Here is an 18,385-nt window from a genome sequence, read left to right as displayed (position 1 = left end):
TCAGTTTGGCTCAAATAAAATGTTATAAAAATTCTTTACAGGGTTAGATGTTTCTTACGATGATAGCCCAGTGCTTTACGGAGAATCCGACCACTTTTCTCTGTCTCCTCTGCCACCACTATAGTCAAGTCCATTGTCTCTCATCTGGACATAGCAGCAGCCTCCTCTTGTCCCTTGCTTCCATTCCTCTTGCCCCCGATTCATTTTCACGCAGCAGCCAGAAGGATTGTTAGACAATATAAATCAGGCCATTTTCCTCCTCTGCTTAAAATTCTTCAGTAGCTTCCTTTTATCCTAGAATAAAATCAGACCACTTTCTGTGGCTACAGAGCCCTGTATTATCCGGCTCTCACCTGTTTCTCTAACTTCAACTCACCGCCCCCCCCCCCCCACCGCCCCCGTCTGTCTCATTCAGCCACACTGTTCCTGGTTTCTAAAAGTTGCCTGCTCACAACCTCTGCCCATGTTGTTCCTTCTGTCTGAAATATTTTCTCCCAGCTTTTGCACGATTCTTCTCACCCTTTACGTCTTAACTTCAGTGTCACCTCCTCAGAGCATCTGCTTGACCATTCTATCAAAAAAGGGCTTCCCCAGGGAGCAGCTTATTACTTTATTTATTTTCTTCTTAGCACTTACAATAGTCTACAATTATCTTGTTTATTTACTTCTCCTATCAGTGTTTGGGAAAAGGGAAAGGAGGCAGATTAGTCCACTTAATCTCTTCTTTTCAGTCCTTTCTGAATAACTTCAGGGTGTTAGTTAAACCTTCCCTCATTCTACCTGAATTTATTATCATAAATTCCATGAAAGTAAAGACCTTGTCTGTTTGATTCACTGTTGTATCCCCAGTGCCCAAAATAGCACCTGACACATAGTAGGTCCTCAATAAATATTTGTTGAATGTGATGAATGGAGAGGTAGGTGGGGACTAGACCAGGCACGACCTAGACAGAGCACAGTGGGGAGGCATTTAAATCAGAGATGCAAAGTGGTCAAACTTGGCAGTTTTGAAAGATCAGCAGTTTAAAAGATAGTGGGGAAAACAGATTGGAGGGAACTAAGGAAGGCTATTGTAGTTCCTAGTCCACGAGAGACGATAGAATTTAATGGAGTCAGATGCACAAAGCACTTGGCACTTAACGATATGGAATAAGGGGGAGTTACTACTACACGTAGTAGGCAAGCGACCACGGCTTAAATTAATAACTAAAGTTAAGAGTCCAGAGACAGACAGACTTGTGTATCCCCTGGAATCTTTGAGCCTCAAATCTCCTCCTCCAGTAATAAATGCTAGAATTTATTGTGTATATGGACCTGTATTCTGGTAATTTATTCTGCACTCATATTTGCATTCTTCCACTTGTGTTCCTTCTCGTCACCATCAGCTGGGAGGGAAGGATTTCATGGAGAGAGCGTCTAACACTTCTCATTAGCTGTGTGATCTTGTAAGTCACCCAGTCTCTCTGAACTCAGTTTCATCTTCTGTAAAATGAGGACTCTGATATCTATTCTGTCCATTGTGAAGATCAGTGAATAACTGTACAGAAAGTATTTTCAAAATGCAAGAAAAAATTTATTGTTTCATTCAATAATTATTAAGCATCTACTCTGTGCCAGGCACCATTGTTGGTGCTGGGAATACAACAATGGGGAAAAAAAGACGAAAATCCAACCCTTATGAAGTTGATGTTATTATGGAAGTCCATTCAAATTCTGGGCTTTTTGGATTTTGATCATATTTTCCAAATTGTCAGATCACCTTGAGCCCTTATTGAAAAACATAGATGTTTGGCCCAACCACAGTCTTGGTCAGAATAGGGAAGGTAGAATGGGGGGAGGGTTAACTAACTCCTTGAAGTTATTTAGAAAGGACTGAAAATAAAGAGATTAAGTGGGTAAACTGCCTCCCTTTTCCTTTTCCCAAACACTGATTAGCCACTTAGCAATCCTGCATATCCATACACGTCTGTTTATACACTGAATTTTCCAAAACATTTCTAATGAGAAGTGGCTTCAGATGGCTCCCAGGATCAGCAAATCCAGACAGCAGAACCAATGTGACCTTGAAGGAGAAGGCAGTGGAGGTAGCAGACACCGCTGTCCTTGGCTGTGTTTTGTCTGCCACTTGCTGTGTGACTGTGGACAGGTCACATTCCTGATCTGGATCTCCATGTTCTTGTCACCAAAATGAGGGCAGGGTTTCCTGAATACCAGCTCATGGAGGGCTGCTGGGTTAGCTGCATCAGAGTTACCTGGGGAGCTTATGAAATCTCCAGATTCCTGGGCCCCATGTACTGGCGAGTCTCATTCAGTAGGGCTAGAATGGCATCTATCAGCCCCTCTATTTTTAATTAACTTCCTGGGCAATTTTTGATATGCATCCAGATTTGGGATCTCACTAGGGTAGATCAAACTCTCTGTGCCTCAGTTTTCTCATCTGTAAAATGTAATCATTCCTCAGATGGTAGAATTAAATAAGTTAATTTACATAAAGCATTTAGAATAGTGTCTGACCCATAATAAGTATTGTGTTTTGACTGTTCTGTCAGTCAGGGTCCAATCAGGAAGACAAAAACTACTCTGAGTATTTAAAGCAAAGGGAACGTAACGTAGAGGTGATGCAGAGGCTGAGAAGTCAAATGGGGCAATGATGCGACCTAGAGATTAGGCGGCAAGAAGTCATCCACCCTTAGCAGGAGGAAGAGAGGGAAAAGGTGGTGTTACTGGAACCCAGAGTCTGGCAGAACCTGGGCCCATAGCAGGAGGTGTAGCTGTGGACAAGACATAGCCTTTGCCAGGACACTGCTGAAGGAGGCGATATACTCTGGCTTTTCCCTTTGTCCTGCCCCCCGCCTCCCAAGAGTGTCTCCTGTTGGCTCGATCCAGCAGGCAATCATCTCTCAAGTGAGCCTGGGAAACCTAATTTGCAGAGGTCACCCTGTCTTTCAGGGGAAGAATGAAGAATGGCTCTAAGGACAGAATATTATTACTTCGTTATTATTTTCTTTAAGGTCCTTTTTGGCCTTACAGTTCTCAACGTTTCGAGAACTTAGCCAACCACAGGGACTCAGGGCTTTGTGAGTGCTTATTGATTAATCAATTCCATGCCCTCAGTGAACATATATACATAAATACTTGGCCTCTGCTCTCTGGAAACTGACAGCTCAGGCCTTGGCAAAAATTCACCAGCGCCAAAGACATCACAGCCCCTCCTGAGATTCAGGGAAAAGGAAGGTATGTGGGTTAGGTTTCTCAATGGGGATCAGCTGCCTCAGCACCTTTAAGGATTCAGAAGTGATAGATGAGAAGAGCTGGCCAGTGACATCACTGGGCAAAAAGGAGGGTTCCAGAAAGCTCTGGAACAGACATAGGACCTAAGACTCTGAAATCATTTGTACAGAGCATTGGGCAGGGGAAGGAGGGGCAAGAAATAGGGCCTCTCCCAGTTTTAAGGCTACTTCCTAGAAAAGACTGGAAAACACCCCCTTGTCTTTGGGACACATAAGTATGCCATGTGGGAGTGAAGCTCTAGGGATTTTGCTACCAAAAATGGGCAGCAAAGCTCTTTCTAAATGTTTCTTGGAGGTCCCAGAATTTAACCTTGGACCAGAGGCAAATATGTTGAGGAGGTTCTTAAGAGAAAGGATCCGATATTGTGGAATTCTTTCTAATATACCAAAGGCCTGCTCCCCGAATTCATTCTTCCAGCCAGTATTGATGGACAGCAGGTTGGCAACTGATTCAGGCAAGGAATTGTGGAGTGACACAGTATTTATACTATGGCTTTTCTTCTGCCCTAGCTATGTGGCCTTGGGCAAGGGACCTAGCCTCAGTTTTCTGCCTATGAAAAGGGAATAATATGAACTGCTGTGTCGAGTTGTGAGGATTAGAATGAGATCATGCGTGAGAGTACCTAGCACGGAGTCTGAATCCAGTGCGTGCTCCAGAGATGGTAGTAGTGCATCTTATCGTGACTTGTATTATTTATATGACACTTTGCAAAACCTCCCCCCTGTGTTAGCTCATTAGATCTCACGTCAACTCTGAGGCGAGTCAGGGAACCCACATTGATTTTGCTTCTACTGTGTGTTTAGCACCCTCCCAGGTGCTTAACATTTATTATCTTGTTTATTTCATTCATTCAATGAATATTTGAGTATCTATTTTATGCGAGGCTGTTCTATGCCCTGGGGGTACAGCAGTGAACAAAGCAGACAAAAGAAATCCCTGCTTCTCACAGAGGATTCTCTCAATGAGGGGAGAGCAACAATAAACACAGTTTAATGAACAGTTATGGTTACTATGTTCTAAAGTGTTTTACAAATATTAACTCATAACCTATGAGGAAGGGATTATTAATGCTCATCCCACTTATCAGATGAGCACATGGGACTTGAAAGTCAGTTCTTGGAAGAGCTAGATTCAGGATTCAAAGCCAAACAGTGTGACTGGAGTCCTTGCTCTTAATCATTACTGCATATTGCCTCTCAAAAACAAAGGGGGCGGCCAGTTGGCTCAGTGTTTGGAGCACAGTGCTCCTAACACCAAGGTCGCTGGTTTGATTCCCACATGGGTGAGTGAGCTGTGCCCTCCACAACTAGATTGAAAACAATGACTTGACGTGGAGCTGATGGGTCCTAGAAAAACACACTATTCCCCAATAAAAAATATATATATGTATATATATATATATGCATATATATTGGCGTATGTGCTATAAATCAGGGTGTGGTAAGTGCTACGAAAAAAATAAAGCGGGGTCGGACCCGCCTGGTGGCTCAGGCGGTTGGAGCTCCATGCTCCTAACTCCGAAGGCTGCCCATTCGATTCCCACATGGGCCAGTGGGCTCTCAACCACAAGGTTGTCAGTTCAACTCCTCGAGTCCTTGGCAAGGGATGGTGGGCTCCGCCCCCTGCAACTAAAATTGAACACGGCACTTTGAGCTGAGCTGCTGCTGAGCTCCCGGATGGCTCAGTTGGTTGGAGCACATCCTCTCAACCACAAGGTTGCCGGTTTTGACTCCCACAAGGGATGGTGGGATGTGCCCCCTGCAACTAACAACGGCAACTGGACCTGGAGCTGAGCTGCGCCCTCCACAACTAAGATTGAAAGGACAACAACTTGACTTGGAAAAAAGTCCTGGAAATACACACTGTTCCCCAATAAAGTCCTGTTCCCCCCCTTCCCCAATAAAATCTTTTAAAAAAAAAATAAAGCAGGGTAAAGTGAAGAAAGAAGATAATGGGAGAATGCCGTCTATGCAGAAGGTCAAGGAAAGGCTCCCTGAGCAGAGACCTGAAGTGGGGGGGGGACGACGACACATCTGGGGGAAGGGCGATCTAAACAGAGGAAAGTGCAAGTGCAAAGGGCCAGAGGCAGACCCATACCGGTTGTTCCTAGGACTACAGAGAAGTCAGTGTGGGAGAAGCAGAGTAAGCAAGTGGTAAAGGAGAGTCAGAGAGTGAAAGCTCAGGCTGAACCACTGGCAGGATGCAACTGCTGTTTGCTGACATGGAAAGATTGCAGGAGGAGCAGGTTTGTTGGGGAAGGTCAGGAGTTCAATTTGGGATAATTCTCACCATCACCCATCAGATAGGAATTACTAACTCCAGAGGGCTCAGAGAAATTAAACAACTCACCCCAGGTCACCGAGGCAGTTGTTTTCAGAGGAAAGATTCAGACTCAGGTCTGCCGGCCCTAACTTCGATGCCATGGGGCCTTCTCCTGGTTGGGTGCTGTGTGGAAATGTGGAGAAATTGTTTTCTGATAGTCCTGATCCATGACCCCAAGGAGAGAGGAAAGGGTTAGTGGAGAGTGAGGCAGGAAGACACTCAGAAAAAAGGGAGGATGCCAGGGATTCCACAGGGCCGTCAGTAGCATGTGTTTAAATGTGAAATGCAGACAAAGAGAACAGGGAAGGTGTGACTCTTTTTGAAAGAGCCAAAAGACTGAAAGAGTCCTAGCCCTGTTTGGGTGGAGTATATCAGGGACAGTATGAATGTTCTCACTGCGGAAGAAGGCCATGCTCTGTTGGAGTTGGGAAGGCCCTGGGCAAGCCTTCCTCCACAGATTGTCCCCAGATTCGATGCTTTCTCATCGTGACAAAGCTATCTCCCTGGATTCCAAGAAGCGGACCCTGAGACAAGGTTTCATGTGCCTTATTAAGGAATGACTTATTAACAAGGGCCTCTCACAAGTGGGAGAAGCAGGATAAAGAGGGCAAGAAGCTGAGGAAGGGTGTGGTTTCAGAGTGAGTCCCTGGAGGAAAGCTTCAGTCTGACCCTGCAGGAGACAGTGGGTGTAAGTTACCACTGGGAGTTTGTCTGGGGGAAGGGAGCTGGGCTTCCACACTCCTGTACCACTCGGTCATTGGCTAATGGCCTGGGAAGTGAACTCCTGGGCACTTCCTTGCAAGGGCAAAGGTACCCCAATAGCAGGAGGACAGGGCTCTGAAGAGATTCACAAGTGCCAGCTGCCAGGGACATTAGCACACAGAAGCCAAGGGAGAGAAGCTCAGAAAAAATTAAAGGAATCCCAGGGGATTTTAGTGGTGTCCTGACACTATCCACTACCATGTATCTTCCCCATCTCAGGAAATGGCGGTGCCATCCTGGTGGTTGCTCAGGCCCCAACCCTGGGGTCATCCCTAACCCTCTCTGTCTCTCACACCCTTTGGCCAATCTTGTGGTCAATACCTCCAAAATATACCCAGCATTTGATTGCTTCCTTTTTTTTTTTTTTTTTTAGTAATTTTTTAAATTGTGGTAAAATACACAAAACATACAGTTCAGTGGCATTAAGTACATTCACATTGTTGTGCAGCCATCACCACCATCCATCCTCAGAACTCTTCATCTTGCCAAACTGAAAGTCTGTATCTATTAAACATTTTGTTTCTCCATTCATCGGTCGATGGACACTTGGGTTGCTTCCACCTCTTGGCTATTGCGAATAATGCTGCTGTGAACATGGGTGTACAAATATCTGTTCAAGTCCCTGCTTTCAGTTGTTTTGGGTATATACACAGAAGTGGACTTTCTGGATCATGTGGCAATACTATTTTTAATTATTTTAGTAACTGCCATAGTATTTTCCATATAATGGTTGCACCATTTTATATCCCCATCAACAGTGCACGTGTTCCAATTTCTCCACATCCTTGCCAACACTTGTTATTTTCTTTTTTCTTTTTTTGTTTTTTTCCTTATAACCTCATCATTTCTTACCCCTTCCACAATAACTATCCTGAACCAAGCCATTTCAATTTTTGCCTGGATGACTGCAGTAGAATCCCAACCCATCTCCCTGCTTCTGCCCTCATCCCCTGTAGTCTTCTCAATATTACTCCTCTGTAGACAGCCTCCAGTGCTTTCCTCCCTTCCCACTCAAAGCCAAACTTTGTAAAAGCTAGAGTTCTTAACATTGGCCTGTGAGGCTCTACAAGATTAGCTCCCCAATTCTGACTCATTTCCTGCTTGCTAGATCTACTACAGCCACACTGGCTTTTTTTTTTCTGTTCCAAATAATCTATCCTTGGGGTCTTTACCCTGTTTTCTTACCTGGAATACTCTTTCTTCAGGTAGCCTTAGCGTAACTTGCTCCTTTACTTCCTTCAGGTTTTGTTCCAATGTCCATTTCTTAGTGAGACCTCTGGGTTTCCTGATTGCTCAACTGCCCCCAGCTGTTTTCTGCCTTTCTCCACCCTGTGCAGTGCCTGGGAAGAATGATTCCTATAGGCCCCACCACCTGGGCTGTCTTGCCTTCAAGCTTCTGGATGGGTTTGGTCCATGGGAGGCACTGCCAGGAGATGAAGGGCAAAAGGAAAGAGATGTTTGGGTTATTTTTTCCCTATGCCCCCTATGTCCTCCCTGCTCTGCTCTGGGCAGGGTCCTATCTCTCTTGGACCACAGCTGCCTTTGGGAGGAATAGCCCTCATTCTCCAGCTCTTCCCTAACCCCCCACTCCCACTAACACCATTTCCTCCCTTTGCTCTTCAGTCCTTAGAATTGTAATGCTTTTCTGCTGTGGCTCAGTACCCCTGTTGGTTCCCTGAACCCTCCTCATTCCTCTCGCTGCTTCACTAAATTAACTTGAATCCCTCCTCCTCCCCACGCTGGATTCTGTCTCCTGCTAGACCCTTACTGAAACACCTTCTAGATCACTTTATTTACAATTTTCAACCCTATCTTCTGCCCTGTGAATTGGCACGTCACATTCTGTCATTCTACACGGCAGAGATTATCTAACATAATATATATTTACTTGTTTATTTTCCTCGACCCCCCACACTCAGGGATGGAAGGCCCAAGGGTGCAGGGATGTTCGTTCACGATTGTATCTCCGGTGCTTGGCGCATAGCAGGCAAACATTTATTGAATGAATGAATGCATGAATGAATGGATGAACGAACGATCGGCAAGGGAGCTGCGGAGAAGGCAACAGTGTGGTCCAAGTTGCAGGCAGGAGAGCTGACTCTCAATTTCTCCTTTCCTCTCCCCGCCTCCGCCCGGAATGCTGAGTGCCCTGGAAGGAGGCGGAAATGAGCGCGCTCCAACAGCCCTCCAGCCGGGTGTTTACTTAATTAGGACCTGTATCCCGAGGCTCGTTTGTGTTTAACTGTCCGCTTAATGGCTTCATCTGGCTCCTGGCGGGCGAAGGGGAACCTGCGAAGCGAGATAGGCGGAGCTATGGGGTACATTCTGGGACCTGCCCCGTCACGTTGTGCCCTTGCGCGGGTTTCTAACCTCCCCTCTCGCACGGAAATCGCCCCCTGCGGGAGAGCGAGGCGAGGGAGGCGCGGAGTTCAGCAAGCTGTCTCCAGTATTTCTGCGCTTTGTCTACCCCCAACTCCCAACCCCCACCTGCGGGACCACAGGCCGGATAACCGAGCGCTCTGGTGATACCAGATGCCAATTACTTGCTATACCATGAGCCGTGAAATTGAAGAATTATAGCGTTTCTCATTCTCTTAGTCTGGGGGGTGCTTCAGTGGAAAGAAACGGCTCGCGAGGCGGAGGAAGACAAATGAGCCGGGTACTAAAGCAACACCAGTAATCATTTGGGCACTTGTTCTGTACCAGGTACTGAGTTGAGCGTTTTAGACGTGTTAATTTAATCCTCGTCTGTATGTATTCATTTAATCTTAGCACTTCAGACGGTAGATGTCACACAATAGCCTCCCTCGTTTGTTATTTGCAGAACTGCAGTTCAGAGGGGTTATTTCACTTGGCCTAGGCCACAGCGCTAATAAGTGGTGCAACCCTGGTTGGAACAGAGGCGGTGCGCCCCAGAGCTGATGCTCTAAACAGAGGACTCCCTGCGTCGCAGCGCAATCTGTCCTACTCTCAGCCACAAGCCTGGTGATGGGAAGGACAAGGAGGCCACCAGGTTAGCCCTTGAGGGCCAAAGAATCTATAATTAGAGACTTTAGTCTCCTAAATCAGAGCTGGGGAGGGACCTCAGGGGAAAAGAGAGCCTGCAGAGTGGAGCGATTGAGTATAGGGACAGTTTCCGCGCCGAGGGCCCACTTGTGTGCTGCGAAGAGAAAAGCACTTCAGGTCCGCCGCCTGTCCCCCAGGAAGGGTAAGGTGAGTTGTGTTCAGAGAGGCTCGCGGGAAGGCTGCTTGCTTCGCGCAGTTGTTACTTAGATTATATTCAGTGTTTCAGACCAATAAAAAACCGCGTCTTAAAAAGTGCCTTTCAGTTGAGAAAGTGTTATTTATGTTTTATGGGGGGGGGGGGTTGTTGCTGGAGATTATGGGCCTAATAATCACTCCTCTACCTCGCGCCCTTTGGCGCCACCACGGCTTCCGAGCTCTGAGAACTTCTCTCCCAGCCTCCATTTGTTCGGCTGTGCAAGAGAAGTAATGGGTCTTCTGCAAGTTACAGCAGATTTTGTAACGCGGTCCCTCGCGACTCACTGCGTTTTAAACCCTCGGAGTCCTTGGAGCGGGCTGGCGTGGGAGGTGGAGAAAGGCAGTCGGCAGACCTTGCTGCAGCCGGGCGTGGGGTGGAAAACCCGCCTCCATCAAAGCTTTGGGTAACAGAGTGTCTGGGGGGTAGGGGGGGCATGAGTGGGTCGCCTGTTTCCATTCAGGTTCAGATGCCGCTCCCTTTTTTTCCCCGCTATAGCCACAAAACACAGCAACACTTTTCTTCGCGTGCTGCGGAGGCTGAGGGGTGGGGTGTACTTTTGTTCGCTTTTTTTCTCGAACCTAGAACCTGCGAGGCGGGCGGAGTCCCTGACGGGAGCAGTTCGGGAAAAGCCGAGAGGACGCTAGAAGGTGGACTAGGGGCGCTTCGAGGGTGCCTGGACTCGCCAGCCGCGGCCCCACCTGCGAAGGGGCGGGACCTTACGGCGCTGGACCAATCAGCACCTACCTGCGCTCACCTGGCCTCCTCCCGCTGGTTCCCGGGAGCTGCGGTGCTCAAAGAGGCGCGGAGAGCCTACTGGAGCGCTAGCCCGTGATAGCGGTAGCTTCTTCGCCTCTCTCTCCAGCCATGGGGCTCTCTAGTGGAACTCTCGCGTCCCTCCTCCTCCGCCTCTTCCTCCTACTCCAGGTACCCCACTGCCTCTCCTAGCCCGGGCCGGGACACTCCCAGGAGGGCGGGCGGGGTCCGCATGCGGCGGTGTCGTCGGGGAGAGCGCGGGGCTAGGCTCCTTGAGGCCACGGTAGCCTGAGAAGCCCCGTAAGTAATCCCGGGATGGGTATGCAGTGCCGGGAACGCCTGTAACCCAACCTCCCTCTTCCCTGCCTTCCCTCAGGCGCAGATTTGCTGCCTGCCATGCGCGGCCTCCGAGCCGTGCCGGACGGGCTTCGGGGGAGCTGAAGTGACCTTGGAGGCGGGAGGCGCGGAGCTGGAGCCGAGCCAGGCGCCGGGGAAAGGTAAGACCCTCCGGTAGCCCACCCGGTGCAACCGCAAGCTGCGGGGCGGGTGGTCCGCTTCGGTGTGGCTAGCACGAGGTGTGTACAGGCTGGGGCGGGGGACTTATGGCGCCCCCTCAGGTATGGGGGAGGCGCAGAAAGCATCTCGGGGGCTGGGATAGGGTGGGCGTCTGACCGCGAACGCCGAAGAGTGTAGCGCCCTCTGACGTCCAGCCCCGCTTTGCCCGGCTGCCCCGGCTTACCTTGACCCCCTCCTCCGGGGTGCGGGGCGGCTGAGCTTCTCACCCAACCGGGGTGTGGGAGGCTTTTCCCCGCTGGCCTCAGCGGAGGAATGCGAGGTCCACATTCTTCCCCCAGCCCCCGCGCAGGTGTGGGGATGAGTCTTGCCCCGGGCAGCCCCCTTCGCCCCTCTCGGGCCCCCTTTGTGTACGGTGCTTTGTGTCTCCGACAGACAGACCGGGTCTGTTTCTCTTCTTCGCGCTCCCCTCCCCCGCCCCCCTTCTTCCCCGGCAGCTGGAATGCACTCTTAACCCTGCCCTTCCCGGAGGGTCTGCGCCCCTGCAGCCTGCCTGGAAGCTGGGTCCGGCACACCTGGGCTGGGGCCATCACGCACTGGGCACCCCCTTCTCCCCTTCCTCAGGTGTTTTGGGACTGGTATGTTAGAGCACTTGGGGGAGTGGGGGGTCCCAAGCAAGAAGGTCTTGAGCTGCGGGAGTAGTGGATGGGAGATCAAAGCACATTTTTGATCTCCATTTACTTGTTTACCACCCCTCTAGGTCAAAAACTTGAAAGAGGGGGGTCACTTTGGTGCGGACAAACCAGTGTGTTATGAGACCCAGGCAGCTGCCTGCTGATGGGGGCCTCTTTCCCTCCACACAGGACTGTGTGGGGGGGGGAGGTCTTCCACTGGACCGAACCCAAGTTCTTAAACAGAGATGTAACTCAGTACCTGGCTTTCAAAACAATTAAGAAAGTTACCAACAAGCATTTTTCTCAGCCCCCATCAGCATCCCGCTGATCCCAGGTACAAATTCCCACAGCTTGCTGATGCCTAGGGGGACCGAAGGGCTTGCTCTCCTTTGTTTCTCCAAAAGAAGACTGGGGTCCATGAGCCTGTAGCCATTTTCTTCTTTTCCCAAATAACTCTGCAGATTGACAAAAACAATTAACACCCAGGTTAGGCCAGGCTCCTTAAACTCTTGGCTGTAGGGAGAGGAGAGGCATTAGGAGGCCATGCCTCATAAACTTTAAATTCTTGTGCATGGGTTTATTACTGACTGGCTAACAAACTGCAGCTCAGCCAACCTGTAAAAATGTTCACTTGGGCCGGGCCCCAAATCCAATTCCGGCTCCCTGAGGAAGCTTTATTGCTAACCAGAGCGCTGCCAAAACTGTACCCCTCCCCCTCATTGTCAAGTTCTCTGACTACAGTCTTGGAGAGCAAGCTGTGGCTTTGAGTGTTGTCTGCTTTATCTTTCTTACTGAAGCAAGAAATATCAGATTAACTGTCACTTCACTAAGCTTGAGGTTGTTGAGGGGAAGCGGTGATCAGGTTTTCGATTTCATGGTCCGGTTGGCAAGTGCTTCCAGGTGACGTCAGGCATTTTAAACCTTTTGAGAAAATTCTGCTTTCTCGGATGTCTGGTTTATGGTTGTGAAAAGGGTGGGTTCATGCCAGGAGCACACCTGGGTTATAAAACAAAGGGTGGGTTCATGTGCTTGGCTAACCTTGAGCCTCCATGCAACATGACTGGTTCTTAGAGCGGTCTTCCCTTGAAGTAGGCTGCTGCCTTTTTTAAGTAAAAGCAAGTTTCTGGGCTCAATGGGTCCCAATAAATGTTGGGATGCCCAACAGAAATGCTGATATTTCTCCCCTTAGTCAAGTCAGCTGCCAACATCTTTCTATCTCCCTCCCTCCACCCCCCACTCACCTCTCCAGTACACAGGATGGATCCAGCCCTGTTGAAAGGTTATCCTGAGGGGATGTACAAACTCTCAAGTTTGGCCAAGCAGAAAACAGTTTCCATATTACCAAGGAACAACTTGCCCTTGTTGTTCTCCCCTGGGTTATGAATATCAGAGGCGTCTATGAAGTTTAGCTCAAAGAAATTATCTGATATAATTAATACCTTGTTTGTATGTGCACTTTCCTCTTCAAAGCACTTCCACAACTCTGAGCTTGCTTTATCCTCCTGATGTTCTCTTGAAGCTGGTACGGTAAAAATTAAACAACTTGAGCTCTTAATCTCAGAGTTGGGACTTCAGAAACCCTGTAGCCCAGCCCTGCTGGAGGTTTGAAAGGTGGCGAAACTGAGGAATGCCTTAATGGATTCAGTCTGCTCGGCTAAACACCTCGTAAGCTTCCTGGAGCTTCACAGACATGACTCTTCCCTCTAGGTTTATGCCCAGGACCTGGTACTTAATAGGATGCCTAGGGGGTATTTGCATGAATCATGACAATCGTGTGAAGATCTGCCCATCTTACAGATGAAACCTGAGTGGTTGGGGCCTCACCAAAGTCATCACTGCAGTGACCAGCTGAAATTTGACTGGAAGTTTCTGACTCCCAAGTTCCCTGTCATTTTTTATCACCAGAAAGTAGGATGTGGAGGAAATGAAGTGGAATGTTAGAGTACCAAATCCCACGGGCACCAGTAGCAACCCCCTAACCCAACAACACTTAGTCATTTATTCCTTTTTATCATAGGGTTTTCTAGAAACATTCCTGTAGAGGAAACTGGCTGGGATACAGTTAGGTTTTCCAGGTGGGAATTCCCGCCTGTTCTCAGGAATTTTTTTCACTTGCCCATTCCCAAATCCTGTGATACAAACTGTTTTCTGTTCTCCACGATGAATCATTTCTACCAAGTGATGGCCAATACTACCAACCATCTGGGTTCTAGGAGCCGATTTTCCCAATTTTCCGACCAACTTTTCTCTGGATTTGGGAACAGAAAAGCGAAAAGAAAAAAAAAATCCTGAGAATGGGTGGGAATTCCCACCCAGAAACCCTAGAAACAGTCTCTAAGTGTTCTAGTCATGGGGGCTTGGATCAGGTGACGCTGGGCTTGCCTAGACCAAGAGTGGGAGGTTAACCTGGAGGGAGATAAAGCAGCAGTGTTCCCCCATCGCAGCCCCACAGTCGGGTCCACTTTCCTTCAAGTGTGGTCAGGAAGCAAAGACAAAGCAGAGGTGGGAAGGACCTTGGGTGATATTAGTGCAGTGATTAAAAGTGAGTGACCTAAGGTGGTCTGTGCATCCTTAATGGTGAACAGTCGAGAGAGGCAGCTTATTGACAGTAAAAGAAATCTAGTGCTTAATATGCCCCCTCAGCAGGTTCACCTCACCCTTGGGCAGCCTTTGGGTAAGAGTCAAGCTAACCCTCACTGGCTTTGGTAAGAAACTTCAAAGTTCAGTGAGGAATCTGACAGCATGAGCTAGCGTCAATGGTTTTGCTTATTTCAACTTGTATAAAAATTGTCCTTTGTTTTGGAGCCCCCGTTCTGTTCTATGCCCTCTATTTACATTTTGTTCTTTCAGTAAACATGTATTTAGCAACTGCATGTATCAGGCACTGTTCTAGAACTGCATCTGAAACAATGAACAAAACTCCCTGCCATTGGGGAGTTGACAGTCTCATATGAGTTATTTTTTATGCTTACGATTGCCTTGCAAAGCGGGTGGTGGTACTTTCCCCTTAGCTGTAACATGGGGGTAAGAGGCTCGGCATGAGGTCAGTGGGGCAGTCAGCAGTAAGCCCAGGGTTTAAACCCAGGGGGTTCCACTGTGCCTGATAAGATAAATCTGCCTCAGGAATGAATATTTGGAAACTGGGGCTTCAAGCCTGCCTGGCTGCCTTCCTGGCTCAGCAGCTAGTAGGGTTGGTTGCTGTAGTCTGTTGTACATCACTGTTCCTTGTGCCTGGGGAGCAGGTCTCAAATCTCTAGTCTCCCTTTCCACCTCCTCACATGGCACTGTTCCTAGGTTACCCTTCTGGGTGCCCTCACCTCCCTGCTGTGTGAGGACTCATAGGAACAATGAGTTCCAGGGCTGGAAACTAGCTCTGTAAAGCATTGGGAGAGTGATAGAGGAGAATGAGGGAGAGAAGGGCCTCCCTTGCCCAAATCTATTGAAACTTGGGTTCTGAGACTGAACAGTCTCTATTCAGAGAACCGCTGTTATTAAAGAAGAATGTGGAGGAAAGTGCTCAATTGATAAGTGTACTACTTGAACATCACTGAAAACACCGGTGTGTATCTAGCACACAGATCAAGAAACAGTATTACCAGCACCTCAGTTGCCCCTTCCTTCCCAGTCTCTACCCCCTGCCCCCAAGAAAACCCCTATCTTGACCTCTAATACCATAATTTAATTTACCTGCATTTGAACGTTAGGTAAGAGAATCATAGAGAATATCCTCTTGGATCTGGCTTCTTTACTGCACACTGTGAGCTGCTTGTGTATTTCTGGATGTAGTTGTAGTTGAGTTTCATTGTCATGCCATTGTCATTATGTGACTGTCCACAGTTCTGTTGGTGCGGGCATTTGAGGAGTTTCCATTTTTTGACTGTAACCACCGGTGCTGGTGTAAACACAATTGTTGAAGTCTTGTGGTGAAACTAGGTATGTACCTGATCTGTTGGGTACATACCTGGGAGCAGAACTGCTGGGTTAACTGAGGTTCTCAGTCCTGGGACCTGGTCCTGAGAAGTCAGATTTTCTCTTGAAGGAGCTGAGTCTCTTCTGGATTCACTCACCCCCCTCTCCCCACAGTCTCTTTGCCAGACCCATCCCTCCTGGATTCTTGCTTTTCACCTGGCCTTATGCTAAGAGACAACAAGTCTTTATTATGTACTTGGTAACTGTCCTTTGTCTTGGGGGAGAAATCCTTTCCTTTATTTGCCCTTAAGCTAATGCTTGTTACTTCCCCCCCTCCACCAAGTAGAAAGGAAATCTGGAAAGGGCCATGAATTTCTTAGATGAGGTCTTCCGGGATGAAGATTTTTATCCTGGCCAGTATATGGGTGGGTGAGCTGCGGCCTCCTCATGTGGCCTAGGTGGCCCCTCCTTCAGTACAGAGGTGTCTGAGATCCAAAGTCAAGATGAGTCCTTCAGCCAACAAATGTCTGAATACCTACTGGGTGTTGAGAAGTGAGCAAGACCCACAGCTCCTTAACCTTAGTGGGTTCCCCTGAGTAGAGGAAGAAGCAGATCAGACACCAGGCGATTTTAATAGTGAATCTTTCCTTCGGCAAATATTTAGTGAGTACCTACTAAGTCCCACGTAGTGTTCTAGGTGCTGGGGATACATTAGTGAAGAGAACATGAATAAAAACCCAGGCTTCATGGGCTACTTACCTGTTAGTGGAGAGAGACAGACAAATTAAGTTATGTGTGTGTGTGTGTTTACATATCTGTGTATATATATATATATATATATATATATATATATATATATATGTATATACATATACATACATAATTGTATTTATATGACCGAGTGGGAGGTGGGGGAGAAAAAATATAGAGTCATATAGGAATGGCTGCTGACATGTTCTGGGGGGAGACCTGGAAGAAGTAATGTCCAGGCTGGAGGCGAAGGAAGAGTTACCCAAGGGGGGTGGGGCACGAGAGGTGGTGGGGAGTGTTCCTGGCAAGGGAACAACATATGGGTTCCAGGAACTTAAATACGTGTGGTCTGGCTGGTCCTTAGAGTATAAGGTGGGGAGAGGCAAAAGGAGAAGGAGGCAAGCTTCCAGTCTGTCTTGGGATTTGTCTCCCCCGTAACGGGCAGCAAGGCCTTTGGGAGAGGCAGGAGACAGGCAGGAGAAGTGGCGGAAGTCCCAGTTGTGGCCCCAGGGTAGCCAGTCTCTGATGCAGCCTCTGGAACCAGGACACTGGTCCCCACTTCCAACGTCCCTTCTCAACCCTCCTTCCGGACTGTCCCAGATCTGAGGATGAGGACATTGTCGGCCTCAGTTGAATTCCCCCCTCATTTAGTTACTGGCAGTGTAACTGAGGTGGCAGGGCTGGTAAGGCAGGGCTTTCAAACAAAACGAAAACACAACTAAAGAACCATTTGTCAAGAGCTTACTGAGTTCCAGAAACTACTGCTATGTACTTTATGTAATAAGCCCCTTTAATCCTCCTAAAAGCCCCACGAAAGGGGTAGAATTGGCCCCATTTAACTGGATAGGAAACCTAGGCTTATAACTTTGTAACTTATCCAAGGTTACCCAGCTAGTAAATTGTGGAGTTAGGGTTTGAACCCAGGTTGGACTCTTAGGTGTGAGGTACTAACCATTTGGGAGTCTGGGTGAGAGAGGGAAAGAAGGTGTGAGTCCCCTGGCCCCAGTCAAGCTGGAGGAAGATTGGAAATAGTTAACTTCTGACCCAAGAGCTTCGAATTCCTGTCCCCTCCACAGGCCTCCATTAATCACCAGGAGCTGGAGTTGGGGGAAGGGGGCATTTCTATCCAGGACCCCCGGCCTTCCTTTTAGGATGCAGTGGGGGATGAGGGGGAGGGTTCAGATACCAGGCCTGATAGGGAGCTCACTGGCAGTTCTCAGCAGAGAATCTGCTTCTGGCTGTTGTCTCTGGCCTCTCCTCACCCCTCCCCAGCATTAAGGACCTTCCCCCACCTTGCTCTGAGTGGAGGAGCTTAATAGACTCTGCCCCCCTTCTGCTCCCCCAGCCAAATCTCAGCACCCTTGCGCTTCTGGTTTACCTAGAGCATCAGTGGACTGCACATTCCTCAAGCTGACAGAACCCCCTCTGGGTGACAGTGGCCAAGGTCTTGCTGAACTTCGGGGTGCTGGGGTCCTGGTGCTTGTTCATTGAACCCAAATGCCTTATCCTGGGAAAGAAAGCCAAATGAACACCTTTCTTTCTCCTTTTACCCCATCTTTGAACCCACATCTGGCTCTGTCACTGTCTGACTTCTGAGGAAAGGACTCAGCGCCAGGATGTGGGAGGGCTGGTGGCTGCTTCCCCCACGTGAGAACCTCTCTAGAGAGGAGAGGCCTGTTCTCCCCCAGGACTTGGAGGCATCTCAAGTGCTAGATAGGGAGGCACCATCCCAGGCTTTCCTCTTCCCCAATCTCAGTCACCCCAGTTTTGCTTGTTGAAGAGCATATAAGATTAGTTCGAACTTATATTTCTCTTACCAGGAAACCTTAAACCTGTGTTGGAGACGAGAAGGAGGTTGGTCTTGCCCAGGGTTCTGACCTCAGGCGCTCATATTACCTTTGGCAAGTCTTTGCTCCCCTGGAATTGTGTACAAGAGCGCATGTGTAATTTTCTGAGGAGATTCCTCCCCCAAATTTGGGAACCATAGCATATTCCCCACTCTCCTCCACCCCCCCAGTACAGGTCCATTCAGAAATTCTTCAGAGCTATGAGGAGGTAGACTGCTGGTTGGTCAGTAGTGGGAACAGGTCTGATGGTGTACATCTGGGCACAGGCAAGGGAAAATGGGGTGTTAGGCCTGCTTTCTTAT

General features: G+C 48.6%; 1 protein-coding gene and 1 long non-coding RNA gene across 4 annotated transcripts in view; one reads left to right on the top strand and one right to left on the bottom strand.

The window, feature by feature from the left end:
* Positions 1-410: 410 nt before the first annotated feature.
* LOC141567499 (uncharacterized) lies at positions 411-11,353 on the bottom strand. 3 transcript variants are annotated; one of them, XR_016022058.1, is made up of 5 exons: positions 11,130-11,353; positions 10,382-10,678; positions 8,264-8,664; positions 7,561-7,798; positions 411-6,961 (listed from the first exon to the last, which is right to left on the bottom strand). It is a non-coding gene; the product is annotated as an uncharacterized LOC141567499 (long non-coding RNA). The 3 variants fall into 3 exon arrangements; XR_016022059.1 differs by having other exon boundaries at positions 10,392-10,678; XR_012490150.2 differs by lacking the exon at positions 10,382-10,678.
* The window catches only part of CDH3 (cadherin 3), a 39,406-nt gene continuing 31,442 nt past the window's right edge, over positions 10,422-18,385 (top strand). The window contains exons 1-2 of the mRNA XM_019756686.3: positions 10,422-10,561; positions 10,767-10,887. Of these exons, the coding sequence (XP_019612245.3) occupies positions 10,502-10,561; positions 10,767-10,887 (181 nt within the window). The 5' untranslated portion in view covers positions 10,422-10,501. The remainder of the gene's footprint in view (positions 10,562-10,766; positions 10,888-18,385) is intronic.

The sequence above is a fragment of the Rhinolophus sinicus genome, chromosome 8, assembly GCF_057876585.1.
Source record: "Rhinolophus sinicus isolate RSI-liver-muscle chromosome 8, RSI-T2T, whole genome shotgun sequence".
NCBI classification, from domain to species: Eukaryota; Metazoa; Chordata; class Mammalia; order Chiroptera; family Rhinolophidae; genus Rhinolophus; species Rhinolophus sinicus.
Note: the sequence above shows the minus strand (reverse complement) of the source record. Positions and strands in the feature narration are given on the sequence as shown.